The sequence below is a fragment of the Carassius gibelio genome, chromosome A25, assembly GCF_023724105.1.
Source record: "Carassius gibelio isolate Cgi1373 ecotype wild population from Czech Republic chromosome A25, carGib1.2-hapl.c, whole genome shotgun sequence".
NCBI lineage: Eukaryota > Metazoa > Chordata > Actinopteri > Cypriniformes > Cyprinidae > Carassius > Carassius gibelio.
In genome coordinates this window covers 13,432,433-13,447,434 of record NC_068395.1, presented here as the reverse complement: position 1 = coordinate 13,447,434, position 15,002 = coordinate 13,432,433, and the positions used below count along the sequence as shown (strand labels likewise).

The window sequence follows — 15,002 nt, the reverse complement described above, 5'->3', positions numbered from 1 at the left end:
GTAAAGCCAATATTTAACAGCAAGTCTGTTACTTTCTATCTGTCAGCTTAAAGCAGCTGTCTAAATGACTGAGAGTTAAAAAAAAATCTATTTTCTGACCACTGGTGATTTATAAAGTGCCAGAAGGAGGACTACTTTAACAAGGCAATTCATCAGCCAGAGCCAGTGTGTGAGAGACTGGGGCTTTATGTATTTCTAATAACAACAGATCTTTGTAATATGATTCATGAGTTTCATGAAAATGCTTTCTCTTGTTATATATGTAGGGTCAACGCATTTGCAACTATGCATATTTATTTTTTAATTAACTAAAGAAATTGCTGCAGCGAAACTATATCTAGGAAATAAACATATCCACAATAAACATGTCTTCTTTTCCAGTAACCATATAAACTCAGATTTACTGAGTACAATATAAAGATGTTTTCAGATGTTTACATAAGCTTAATTATCACATTGTGATCTTAAAGGAATATCCCAGAATATTTACACGACAGCCACAATCTTTTGGCATGTTGGTGAGCACAAAGTAAATATAGGTGTTTGATGCAGTGATAAGTGTTTCCTGAGAGACAAAATCAGGTTAGGTAGAAGAAGAGAATGATTTGCTGATTCTAAACCAGCAGTTGCCTTATTCAGATTGAATGGCTTTGGTCTGGTCTGCAGGTTGATTTCTCTCATTGCAAACAGTGGCCAAATGGGGATTTAATTAGATTTTTCTCTGTAGACCAGATTGTCTATTTTCCACAATGTGATTTATAAGGAATTGTGCAGGTGAAAACGTGACAGAAACAAAATGAATTCATCCTTTGCAACAGTCTTGTATTGGGCTATAAATAAAATAATTTTCTACACAAATCATTTGTAAGGGCTCCTCAGAAATGATTTCTATAGGTTCTATGGGTAGATGACAGGTGATGAATGAAGGTGAATAATTCATGAGTATAGCTCAGCCTTTGTGAGATCTGACTTTTAAATTAGGCTACTACATCTCAGAGCTCAGCTATTCAATAATTCCTTTGCTGTTCTGCCTAAGAGCAGTTTTAAACCAGATCTACTAATCAAAACTGGTTTAATGACTTTCCATAGGGGAGAACTTTAAGTGTATTTGCATATGAAGTACCCAATCTGCATGTGGGAGATACTGCAGTTTGTGCGTCACGAGCACCACTGTCCTCTTCTCCTCCCTCAACAGTTTAAGAATGCCCTCCTGCATCAGGTGATCACTCAGGTGAATGTCCAGCGCTGAGAACGGATCATCCTACGATAAGAGAAATAAATAAATAAACTGAAGTCTGACTTCACTGATTTGTGTGTATAGCTGAATCGTGACCTACCAGGAACACCACACTGGTGGTTTGATAAAGAGCTCGAGCGACACCGATTCGCTGCCTCTGGCCTCCAGAAAGAATAATGCCCTGCAAAGAGCAAAGAATAGGAAAAGGAAAGTTACTAGCAGGGCTGTATTGAGAAAATACCTCATCAGGAAGGAGGCATGGGGTAGAAGTTGTTAGGGTAACATATGGCATGTGGATTGATAATGTTGACTAGGCTGAAACTCTTTAAATGAGGTGGAAAAACAACCTGAGAGCCATTTATGACATCAGGCTGCCTTAAATGAGACCTGAACTAAAAACCTGCATAAATGAGAGTAAACAAAAGTAACCATTCCCTGTTAACGGCTGCATGGATACTAAAATATGAGGAAATGTGTATGTTTATCAGTGAAATTCATAACTGAATCTCTATCATTTGCAGTACTAAAGCCAATCCAGATGGCTGGTAATGAAATGCGTCACAAAAGTCACATGGGCGGCACACTGACCCGCTCTCCGATCTCAGTCTGGTCCCCCTGGGGCAGGATGTCAATGTCCGGCTGAAGAGAACATGCTTCAATTACCGCTCTGTACCTGGACAACAAAAGATATGAGACTGAAGCACAGCTTGCTAGACACTTACACTATGTGGCAATCTAGCTTTATTACTTTTTGAAATATTGATGTGCTACCAAACGATTAAATAAAATAATTTTTTCCCCAAAAAAATTGTATCCCACCTATCATTAAAGTTTTTCAACTTACTTTTATACTGTGATAAGTTCACATTCTATTTTCAAATTAATGTAGAAACAACATAAATACAGTTACACGTCCAAAAGTGAGTGTAAGGTTTTTTTATCTGCAAATTGCCTTTCCTAATAATGTTCTAATTAGCAGGTTTCACAATGAATGTGGCTTAAGTAAACAGTCTCTCAGAAAGCAGCTGTAAGAGAGGGGAGGGGTCAGCAGAGCTCATTAACATTTAAAGGAAAATGCTACGAAACAGCTTGCTCTGAAAAGAGCTCTTTTTTTTCTTTACAGGGTAAAAAGGGTGTTGTTTTACACTACCATTGAGTAATTTTAACCAAACTATGTTACAGACTTTTTATTAAGACTCTTTAATTCTTTTTATTAAAGAATCATATAAATTTGTGGAAAATGGGAATCCAATGAACCCTTCAGAGCTGCCACTGCTGAACATGAAGCAGAGCATTCACAAAGCCACTGAAAGTTAGCCAATTGGAGAAAGAGGCCAGAGTCTAAAAATTTAAATTTCTTAACCAAATTCAACTTATATCATTTGTTTACAATATCAGAGTTTTAAGAAAGGTGTAAGCCAACAATAAAGTGAAAATATAGTCGACACAATCACAGCCAATCAGAGCCGTTGTGATGTTTAACATACAGCACTATTAAATGGTACCACTGACCAATACGATTTATTTGTGGGTGGATCTACCCAATAGAGTGCATTAGACCCCGCCTCCCTTTTCAGCAGCATTGGTTCTGGAAGTATTTTTTTTCCCATTCATTTCTCACATTAAAAGAAGAAGAATTTTTTTTTTTTTTTTTTTTTTGCCAAGCTAAGCAGCTATGAGGCGAATCATAACATTACAAAATTTGATTTGAAGCAAAAAATATTTGAAAATCAGACGGAAATACAAAACTACAAGACTGTCTACATCACAGCTTTAATGAGGGAAAGAACTACAATCCCATGAACCAATGACATTATAAGCGGCTCTAAGCAAATAAATAGCATCCTTTTCAAATGATTATTATTATTATTTTTTTTTTTTTTTTTTTTTTGTAAAACAGAGATCATGAGAAGCGGCGACTCGCAGAGAGACACTTACTGATGGCCACATCTGTCTAATGACTGTCACTGAAATTTAAAGGGGCCATAATGACTGAATGTCTGATGGGGATAGAGGACACTTTAGTATTGACAAATGGACACAAAAAGAAGTGTAAATACTTATCTTTTGTACATCACTAGGGCAACTGGGTGCTAGACACAGGTTAATGTGTACAGAAGCCCCATTAGACACAAACGTGGGCCTAGATGCCATTTGGTGAAGTTTTATTTGATCATTTATTTATTTATTGTAATATAAATGCGTGGGCAACCAATCCATGGAGTGAGCAATCAATGATACACATATCTACAGAAAGTAAATGAAGGTCAGTTACCTTTGCTTTATTAAGGGCATCTCAAAAGTGATGTTCTCCGCTACAGTGGTGTTTAGCAGCCAGGGCTTCTGGGAAGCGTATGCCACAGCACCTCTTTTCCTGTCAGAGGGGTTGCCATAACATCAGTGACCTCCTTCACAACACCAATGTTGCTCTTAAATATAAAAGAAAGGCTTGTTCAAGCTTTTTTTTTTATCTGACCTACACTGAAAATTATTATTTACAGGAATAGTACACAAAAAAGTATAATTATGTCACCATTTGCTTACGCTTATGTCGTTCTGAACCTGAATGTTGTTGTCTATAAACTCGTGATCTTGAGATTTCAAGTTAAATCCAACCTGCACCATTTAATTTGAGAGTAACAACGGAGAGGAAGATATTTTTACTAAATAACATTTTAAGTACATCTAAGTAAATAATATCTTTCTAGCAGAAAGCTTAAATATATGCACGAGTCATCACTTTTATGTGACTTAAGTATTTTTTCCCCTTATAGAATCAGATGTGGTCACTATGAACTGTTGTGGTGATTATTTGTGTTATTTCAGTATTATTTATATAATATTATAGCATTATAAACATATAATTACATATATAGGTTTCAAAACCATACAGCTTTGGAAAGACATGAATGCGGGTGACATGAATGACAGAATCATTTTTAGTGTACGGTTTCTTTAACGTTTACTGTGTGCTCTAACAAAGTGTATCTGATGTCAGACAGTATCAGTGTCTTATGGTAAGAATGAACCTTTCTGATTAGTATTAAGAAACTGCTTTAAAAAACAGCTCTATTTGAACTAGTGAATCAGGTTTAGTGCGGCGCGTGTGTGTGTGTGTGGGTGAGTGATACACACCTGATATCTCTGTCTGCAGCTGCGTCTGTGGGGCTGACGGCACAAATACATAAATATCACTTTAAAAGACTCGCCTAAAGCCTCATTAAAAGACATGTGCACACACAAGCATGACCTCTGCAGTACATTTCTCTCAGCGCATTAAACCTGAAGCTCTGCTGCTGATGACATGTAATAGGAGGCCTGAGAAGTGCAGCGTAATCATGTATGGCTGAATCGCAATGCAGTGTAGCTGAACCACTGAAGCTTTAGGGATGAGGACAGTAAGCAAGAGCCTTAATGGATTTTTCTATTGAGCATTTGGACACATATTGGCATGCTGTCCTTGATAACATGTACAAGCCAGGATAAGATCAGGTTTTAGAGTACTGATTTAAACTATGGGAGAGTTGAATAATTATATCTGAAAACATGATTGGAATAGCATGCTAGAATAATATTTCTGTAGTTCACATGCTTTGCACTGTATGTGAACAAAAACTTTGCAGTGTATTACAGAATACACTGCTATGCAATCCTGTATCCCACAATGCAATGTGCTCGACCTTCTTTTTCAAGTGTGTCAAATAAACCAAGACCAACTATATTTTTCTTTCTTCATCTGATTGGGATTACCAGAGTTAAGGTCCATTCACACCAAGCACGATAACTATAAAGATAAAGATATAGTTCTAAAAATCATTCTCAACATTAAAGAATAGCACAGTCCAAACTATAACAATATAGGCACAGAGAAACGATATCGTTGGAATCATTTTCAGAACTATTTTTTTTTTCCAGCTAATGAACGATACAAACATTGACATCCAATCAGAATCCATCCTGCTATAACGAGCTCAAAGATTTAAAGCGGCAGACGCACGTGCGCTCAGAATAAACAGACGATATCGTTCACTGCTGTGGATGCTAATATCGTTCTCTTTATAGTTATCGTTCTTGGTGTGAACGGGGCTTTAAGTGTTTACACAAAACGTAAGTACATATTTAGTTCTAAAATATGCGTTATTTCAGCGTGTATTCACGGATGAATCAACATCATGAATCACCATTGAATTTTTAACACTGATATCATTTGTCACTTTTATATTGTCTTGTTAAAAATTTCCTTTATAAGTATTTTTTTCTTCATTTTTTGATGATTATTCACAAATGAATCAGTGTCATAAATCGAGTTTCAATCACAGTTTTTTTTTTTTTTTTATAAAATGAATGTCAATATTGCAACAAGGTTCAATCAATGTTGATTTTTATTCACATCAAATTTATGCTGATATGGCAACAGTTTCAACGTTTTTTACAACATTTTGTAAAAATGTCATTTGATTTATAGATATTTAATTGATCTTTCAACAGTTATTTAGCAGTAAAGCTCATTTCAACATTATTTTTACATTTCAACATTTACTCACAGGTGAATCAATTTCATGAACCATTTAGCATTAAATATTGTTTCAACATTTTTTAATTGGAATCAACGTCAATTAAGTTTCTTTGAGTGACATGATATTACATTTGAAAAACATTTTATGACTTATAATTTCAATTCTGATTTATATGTATTTTGTTAACTTTTTTTCAGCATTGAAACAACAACAGAATTCAACCACATTTCAATCATGAAGGCTAATCACATGCTAGCTAGGAACTAGAAGCTAGAATGCTTCCTATTGCACAATGCTTACAGTTTTAAACCGTAAAGATATATTGTATACTGCACAGTATTCAGTATGCATCCTGCTACTATTCCATTCCAAACATAACCATTTTCTATTTCTGCTGTGAGAAGAATGGATTGTTATTGCTTGTTGGGCTTTATTGGAAAAATTGTAATTTGGAATTGTTTATTGGAAAAGTGTAATGTCTTTAGTACAGTACCCTTCCTTTAAATGTGATTGGTCACATATAAAGGATGGTACAGTAATGAGATAAAACATTTTTTTTTAAACCAGCAGCATTTTTTTTAAGTATCCGAATAGCTTTTAGAATGAAATAACAGTCTTTTTGAAATATCTCTTGTCCTGTAATAGCACAACTTGGCTTTGTAACGTATGACATAGTGATTGCAGCCAACAGTAATAAAAGACGTCTATTCTTGGCTGCCATTCCAGCTCAAGTGCTAAGAATGGACAGACACCTGAACACACTCAAACACTGTGACAGCGCGGGCTGTTTTATTGATGACCGAGGAGGGAACGCTAGTGCAGATTAGCACCCCCACCGACTGTTGACTTGATTGTAAAACGCTTTTTAATAGTCCTCCAAAGAGCCAATACTTGAGCTGTTCCCTACAGAGTTCATGTATCAGACAAACCAAATGAGTCCACCCATTAGAGCAGATAAGAAAGCCTTTAAAATTGTAGCTGTCTCTGCTGGAGCCATGGCTTAGCGGCTAGTGTAAATGCTAACGTTTTATGTACATACAAAGCGACACAAATCCGGCTGGTGTCATTTCCCAGTATGCCCCCCCCCCCATCATTTCCTGCAATATAATAAAGTGGCCAAGATAACAATTGTCTCAAAACCCATGCAAGCATCATGACTAGCCATAATTTCCCCAAGATTAGGCATTGCAGGATGTAGCATTTATTTATTTTCAACAATCTGAGATAAAGTAAGCGTGATATGCCCAGGGAAAGTTGCTTTTAAAAGTAATGCATTACAATATTGCGTTACTCCTTAAAAAAGTAACTGTGTAACTTAGTTACTATGGGAAGTAATTCGTTTGACTTCGAACATCGAAGGTCAGCATTAAAGACATTGGTTAATAAAATAGCATTAAATACATAAAGCATATTCGTGTTATTTATCATATTTAATTATTGCAGGTAAGCATGATCTTCTAAAAATACTGTTTCACAGAGAAACATTGTGTTTGCTCATAACCCCCATCATCATGTTCCTTTAGGGGCTTAAAGGGTTAATTCACCCAAAAAAAGAAAATTAGACTGTGTTTTACTCACCCTCGAGTTATTCTACAGTAGGTCTATATGACTTTCTTCTTTCAGACAAATCCAGTCGGAGTTATATAAAAAATTGTCCTGGCTATTCCAAGCTCTATGTTGAACAGTCCACAAGTCGTCTAATAAAGCGCACACATCCATAATAAAATGTGCCTCACATGGCTCCGGGGGTGAATAAAGGCCCTCTGTAATGAATCCATGTTTTTTTTGTTATAAAAATATCCATATTTCAAACGTAATAAAAACAAAAAAAAAACTCAATACTGAAGAATACATGAAATGCTGCTTAAGATTTTGGCCAAAAAGAGGGATCATAGATGGTTGATATATTAAAAAAGTTTAACGTGAATGGTAAAATTAATTTGTATGGTGTTGTTGTAATTATAAAGGCCTCATAACGCAGCTGAGAGAAAGTACAGAGCCCAGAAGAACAAAGCTGGGGGATTAATTCTGACAAACAGCAAAGCATCAGCGCTGCACAGCATGACAAGACACGTCCACACACGCTCAGCGAGTACACAATAAATTAACAGACGCTCTGCAGGACGTGCCAAATGTTAATGTCTGTGTTTTGCAGCTTTGTAAGACAAAAAGAACCAACCTTTCATTTCCTTCTGCATCCAGAGTGGGCAGTCTGCAAAATAATACACAGAAAATTAATAACTCAACAAGGTGGAGGAATTAACCTAAATATATTTACGTACATAGATTCTGATCAAATGTGCTGAGAATAAACAAATAAGCATAAATCAGAGCTAAAATCAGTAATACATACACTTAATTTATTGTGCTTAATTTCCAAGAGATTCTGGTCAAGGATGAGCGTGGTGCTGTAATATCGCAAAGATTCAGAAAGGCAAGATACAATGGTGCACAAAGTAAATCTGTAGAGATGAAATTAGCTCTGAGGCTAAACAAAACAAAACTGTAGTTGAAAAGTGAACGGGAATATAAATAAGATATTTTCTGCTGGCTGGAGGCATTAGCTGCACTCGTAGATCTTATACTCTGTCCTTTCAAACCTGGAAAAAGAACCAGAAAATACTGAGGCACATATAAAGCCAGAAGATGCATTTCTTAATAATGCCTTTCAATGATGGCTTTATAATTAAGCCACATGTCAATCTAAGACAGGCTGTTTTGGAGATGTTAAGTCTCACTGCATCATGCATAGTCTTAACCATTTTCCACGTTGGCCATTTTCACCTTCATTATCTCTTCTTAGTGTTTGTTTTAATGGGAATGCACTGTCAATCCACATGAGGGACAACCGTAGAAAGCAGATGACGCATGCATTTCCAGGAAGGTGATTTTTGAATACCATACTGAGATGTAATTATCCACCATGTGCCATTATAAAATGACTGACATTATTAAAACCATGACATGGCAGAGAGGTGCTAAGCTTAACAATATGCCATGGTTTAACCCCCAATAAGACAAATAAAACTCAAAGACAAATCATTTATAAAATACTGGTGATATAATTATTGTAAAAACGTTAATGATACAGAAAATTATGAAGTCTTGAATTATTTTATTTATGAAAAATATGTGATTATATTTAATATACTTGCATTTTAATATAGTGAAATGTATGTTATATATATATTTATTTAAATATCAGATTAATTATTAAACATATAATAATATAACCCAATATATTAAATACTGTTTCAATTATGCTCTTAATAATTATTACATTATTAAATTATATTTTAATATTACCAAGAACTGCTTAAAACCTAACATCTGTGATGCTGCAAAGTAAGATTTGGAGCAAAGGTTGTGGTAGCGGTAAATGTTTACAGAAAACGACATCAAAAACAACAAACATTTTTTTTTTCTATATTTACAACTTATTTATTTACTGCTTCTAAAATAGTGACAGCAAACTTCACTATGTTGTATTGTATATATGTGTTTAGGACATTAAAGGGTACTGACATTTGAAGTCGTTAAAGTCTTTTATCTGTGTAGATAAACAATTGTCTGATAATTGACTGAGAAAAGAAATGTTGATACTCTTGCCACCTCGTTTTTAAAAACAAGCTTATTACAGAAAATCCTGAATGCATGTATGTTGGCTGTTATTTACAAAACATTATTATCCGTTAAGTAAACTGTGTGTGATCCCTTTAAATAAAAAAATATCATGCAAAAACATAAACAGAAATGTTAACTGTTTACAAGCAACAACTGTCAGAGATCAAAGACTATTTAGCTTATCTATTACTTACTGCAGATATCTTATTTAAAATGTTTTGGACATGACATGTTGAGATCAGAAGCCGTCAGAGCCATTCATGTGTGCATTTCTCTGATAAATGATTCAGATAAAAGAGAGGTTTTCTTGATGCTCTCTGATCATCAGCCAGAAACGTTGTATCCAACATGAACATACACACATAAAAACCATTTCCTTTCTAATTAGTCAACCCCCAATTACCCCGTAAATTTTGGTACTGGTAGTATAAACATTTTCTCTTCGAGACCCACATTTAGCCTTCATGAAAACTACACAACTGCTCAAGGAGATATTTTGTGCTGTAAGACTTTGTAGTCTATTTTTAGGCGTAGCTAACAATACTTTGCACAAATAGTGTGCAAGTTATTTGAATACTGGAGATGGTTCTCATACACTGAATGGAGAGAGAACAAGTGCTTAAATAATTCACGATCTGCAGTAGGTGTTCTTTGGGTTCAGACACTTTATGCATGTAGGAAAACACATAAGGTGGTGCTTAGTCAGCACATTTGTGGTTGTAGTAACAAACTTCAGTACTCAAAGGCCACTAGAGTTACTTTCAAATGTCTGTGCCATTAAGCCAGATGCATCATTATTCAGGTTTAACTAATTTAAAGAGGATTGGTCTCAGGTCTGAGAGGGTAATTCAATTCAGACAGCTCAAATGGGTAACCTTTTCATTTCACTGACTGCTTCCAAACCATGCCTCTATCTTACAGATATGAACATCTCCTTTATATTTAAATGTAAAGCACTTTAAGTGGATCCGCATTGTCAGTCTAATCCCACTGTTATCGTAAGTAGCCCCCATTGATTTGGGCTCATTTGGTTGGTTGTTGCCAGGAGGGACTGGCATTTGAACAAACGCCCTTCTGTATTGTGCTTGACCCTGGACGTGTCTTTTAAAAGCATGTGCGAACATCAAAACACAAGCCCCAAATCAACATTGTACTCACTAATAGCCTGCATGACAGCATTAACTGATGAACAGGTGACTAATTTGTGAAGAGGACTTGAAATGATGGTGGACGGGAACATCACAGCCTCTGTTTGACCTCTGAAGGTTAGGAGTGTGACGTGTAGGGAGTGAGGGAAAGGTTTCTAGTGCACAACAACACAGGCAACCGTGTTCCTGAAATGGCCCTGTTACCCTTGATCTACTGACATTTAAACCATTATAGGATGCACTGACACATTATGGCCCTTTTCTTTTTGAATTAAGACCTTGTTTGAAGTGATCTGAGATTATTTCACCGGGATCACATGGGTGAAATGTACAGCTTGTGTGTGATTGGCCAGTTGCAATAATGTTTGATGTCATGTGACAGATGCATTTGTATAAACTTGAGACAGTTCTCCCAAAAAATTTAAATTAACCTAGTTGTACTTTACTTTCTTCTTTTAGATGAATACAATCATATCTACACGATATTTGCGCTTTTTCAAATCGTCATATCGTCGGCCCGTGAGATCGACGATACACGATATTATCGTGCATGGGTGGAGCAAGAGAGAGACTCTTTGTTTTTGTCATAGCATAACTATTCTGTGTTTAAAACTGCACAGGTGCGCGCAAGAGAGTCTGTGGAATCACTGATAAACGAAAAAATATACTGTCAAACATACTGATAAACTAGAGTTAAATATAAAAATACGGTTTTTAAAACAGCTTTATTAATGGTTAATAAAGTCTTCTGTTATGAATTGATGTTTTTGTGTAAGAAAAAAAATAAAGTAAAACTATTAAACTTGGTGCATGTGTTTATTTTGTATTCTGTTTGTAAAGGGTAAGGTTTTTATACGAATATATTATTTTGGTTATTTATACATGTTAGGATTTTTATTTTATTTTTTAAGACTTTCTAGGGACATGAGATGCAAATTAGTACCTGCATTAATCCCTATGTGCAGTGCATGTTTCATGTTTATTGTATCTAAATTAATAAAATAAATAAAAATAAAAGTGATACTTGTTAACTTCAGTTTAAAGAAGATAGAAGATAGTCTAAATGTTTGAATGAATTCAGCTTTTTGCAGTTTATTTCCAGTAAATGCTCTTTTTCTGGCCTGGTGAGTGAGTTTTGAGCTCTGAAAAGGTTTTTTTCGTATTACATTGAACACTGATAAATAAATTTGGTTCCTTGTGATGAAATTGTGCTGTTTTTCCTCCCCAAAGTCAATGTGGATTGTCTGTGGGTCTGCCGATGGCTCACAAAATTGGGAATCAATACCAGTGGCAGTTCAATTACTTCTTTTCAGGGTCCTGCTGTTTTCACAAGCCTGGAACTGAACAACCACATTACTTCAGATTTTCTTTATAACATTAAAGCTGGTAACATGATAAGCAACTTTAGAGACTAAGCATAATAGTGTTATATAAGCTCACAAAACAGCCTTACTTAACTGACCCTTAAAAACATTTTTCTTTATACAATAGTGACTCTGAGAATTATCAATTTAAACACCCACAACATCATTAAAGCGATTCAAAGCGCGTGATAAAAGGCATTACTCATTACAATATCTTCTCGGCACACAGCGCTTTTATTCAGAGAGCTCTCATGGGATAACTGGGAATCAATCCTATCAACACACTAATCACTTCAACCAGGCCTGAATATGAAATTAGGATGACCACTTCTACCATCGATGGGAGCTTTGCAATTAACAGCAAATTTCAACCTTTCATCCTTATAAAATCACGCAACATGACATTTATTTGCATTTAAGCCCTTTTTCTTAACAAAAATTGTTTCAAAATTACTTATTTTTAAAGTGTCGGCATTGTGTTTACAGTTAAAGTTAAATGAAAACAAGATTGTTGAAACATGCAAAAAATAATTCCACAGAAAAATGGGAACGTGGCTGTTGTGTATGAAAGCCCATTTCAGTTATTGAATTCAAAATGCAACAAGATATTTGTGACAATTTTTTTTATTTTTTTATTTTTTCAATTCTTTACTATTTTTAGGAAATGTGAGTTCTCATATCACACAATTCGAAAAAAAAAAAAAAGTTTATGCGAGTTTATAGAAAGAAAGGCAAGATTGTGAGATTTAAGCTTATAATTTGGAGGGAAAAAAAGTCAGAATAGTAAGATACATACTTGCAATTCTGAGAAAAAAGACAGAATTGTTTTCTGTTTACATCTTTCAATTCAGACTTTTTGTTCACAGTTGTTTGTAACACGCAAATGCAATTTAAGTCAGAACTGCGAGATATAAAACTCACAATTATAAGAAAATTATCTGTATTTTTTCCACTGAGTTGAAGCTTATAATCTAGAAAAAGAGAATTGCGAGAAAAAAGGCTTATAATTATCAAGGCTTATTCACACTTAGAATGATAAGAATAATGATGACGATAACTATATCAGCATCCACACCGAAGGACGACACCCAGATAGCACCCGAACGTCTGCAAGATGTCTGTTAAAGATCTCCTCATCTGGAAAGCATCCGTTGTGTACAAACATCTGATAGATGTCTTTAAGATGTCAGTTTTACACACATTATAAATCATAATCATCTTAAAGACATCTTATAAACGCCTGCTTGACATCTGATAGGAAACGTCCTATAGATGTATTGCGGATGAGCAAACACTCTTAAAATACGTCTTGCATGTACACGTGCTATCAGGGTAATGTTCAGTTTATTATAAGCAGACACTGTTTTGTCGTCCGCCGCTTTAAATGCTTGAGCTCTTTGAAGTCAAGTGGATTCTGATTGGCTGTCAATGCTTTTAATGTTCATCACCTGGGAACAAAATAATCATTCTAAAAGTGATTCCAACAATATTGTTCCTCATGTCGTTACTGTTATGGTGTGGACTTCACTACTCTTACTACACTACACTCTAACAGAATTAGACCGATTATTATCATCATTTCCACTTATAGATACCATCTTTGGTGTGAACGGGCCTTTAGTCTCCAACACCATCAGCCGATCGAGAAAACAATGTTTCATTACGATCTAAAAAAAAATCTGCATTCTCACCTGTTCCATATAACAGCGCCGGAGATCTTCTGCATCTCTCCCAGTGCCGCCAACAACAGAGATGATTTCCCACAACCCACCTGGCCCACTATCATAGTCAACTGACCTGCAGAGAATCAATCAGGAATCAAGATAAATGAGCAACGAAAGACAATGGTATGTTCAAATAAAAGTTCACCCATATTAAAAATTCTGTGTTTTTCATCAAATAACGATTTCAATTTAAATCTTTTCCATAGGCAATATGATTATTTGGCTTTGGAATATATCGCACAAGTCATATGGGCTACTATTATGATACTAACATCAATGTTTTTAATTATATGGAAAAGAGCAGCCTGCACATTCTTCAAAACATCTCCAATTGTGTTCCACGTTAAAGAGGAACTCATATGGGTTTGGAACGACATGAGATTTTCCATTTATGGGTAAACTAAATGTTTTACATAAGTAAAGATGTGTTCAGGGAATTCCACCAGCCAACGGCAGTATCGGTAGATGTATTTTTGACAGGACTTACCAAAAGGAATCTTAATATTCACACTGGACAGCGTTGGGGTTCCATCAGTCCAGCTGAAATATCCATTTGTGATCTGCAATGGACATAAGGGAGGCTGATGGTTACTCTTTTTCCCCAATGGGTTCTTCACTCAGCTCAGTTTCCGGTTTACTGCCCGAGTACAGAAATATCCTGCATTAGTCTCACCTTGATGCAGATATCTTCATCCTCCACCGCCAGCGGCTCGTCCTCCTGCTCGCTCTGAAGGGCGAAACTGTTCCAGTCCTCTCTGACGGGCCGCTTACGGTTCACCACCTTCAGAGGCTTTATCAGAGGTGAGAAAAACAGCCTCTTTAACAGTGCCGACCAGTATTGTGATATTATGAACATAAATAATGCATAGTCACAGTCACAGTCTTTTTCATCATTCATAACACAACATGGAGATTACTACGGCTGCTGGGAGCATAAGCTTTGAGGCCCATTCATATCAAAAACAAAAATTTGAATTTAGATCAATATAATTCATTTCTGTGGGCCTATTCATACAAATGTAAATGTATCCGCAGCTTTTTATTTTTTTACTTTTTCCTCGTGAACAGATAAACAAACAAATTTTGGACCAGAGGTCAGAACATAACATGCCAAAAAAAGAGAGACAATCTTATTACTTTAGAAGAATTAATCTACTTTCAGATATGTAATTTTTTATTTATTTTTTATTTACTTTAATAATGCATTAATTCATTCACATCAAGAATGAAACAAATTTCACATAAAGGGTCACGTTTTGATTAATTAAACGATGTAGTTATTTAATAAATGAATTATTTAATTATTACTAATAATAAATATATTATTTTTATTATTTCATTATTTGTATTATTCACATTACAAATTACATTTCAGACATTGTGCATTG

General features: G+C 35.2%; 1 protein-coding gene across 1 annotated transcript in view; it reads right to left on the bottom strand.

Moving 5' to 3' along the window:
* The window catches only part of LOC127947493 (ATP-binding cassette sub-family C member 8-like), a 59,921-nt gene that overhangs the window by 21,637 nt on the left and 23,282 nt on the right, over positions 1-15,002 (bottom strand). Inside the window, exons 15-23 of the mRNA XM_052544654.1 lie at positions 14,288-14,404; positions 14,102-14,174; positions 13,582-13,687; positions 7,934-7,966; positions 4,373-4,405; positions 3,513-3,611; positions 1,826-1,910; positions 1,338-1,418; positions 1,124-1,261 (exon numbers count right to left, since the gene is read on the bottom strand). Coding sequence (XP_052400614.1) covers positions 1,124-1,261; positions 1,338-1,418; positions 1,826-1,910; positions 3,513-3,611; positions 4,373-4,405; positions 7,934-7,966; positions 13,582-13,687; positions 14,102-14,174; positions 14,288-14,404 — 765 coding nt within the window. The remainder of the gene's footprint in view (positions 1-1,123; positions 1,262-1,337; positions 1,419-1,825; positions 1,911-3,512; positions 3,612-4,372; positions 4,406-7,933; positions 7,967-13,581; positions 13,688-14,101; positions 14,175-14,287; positions 14,405-15,002) is intronic.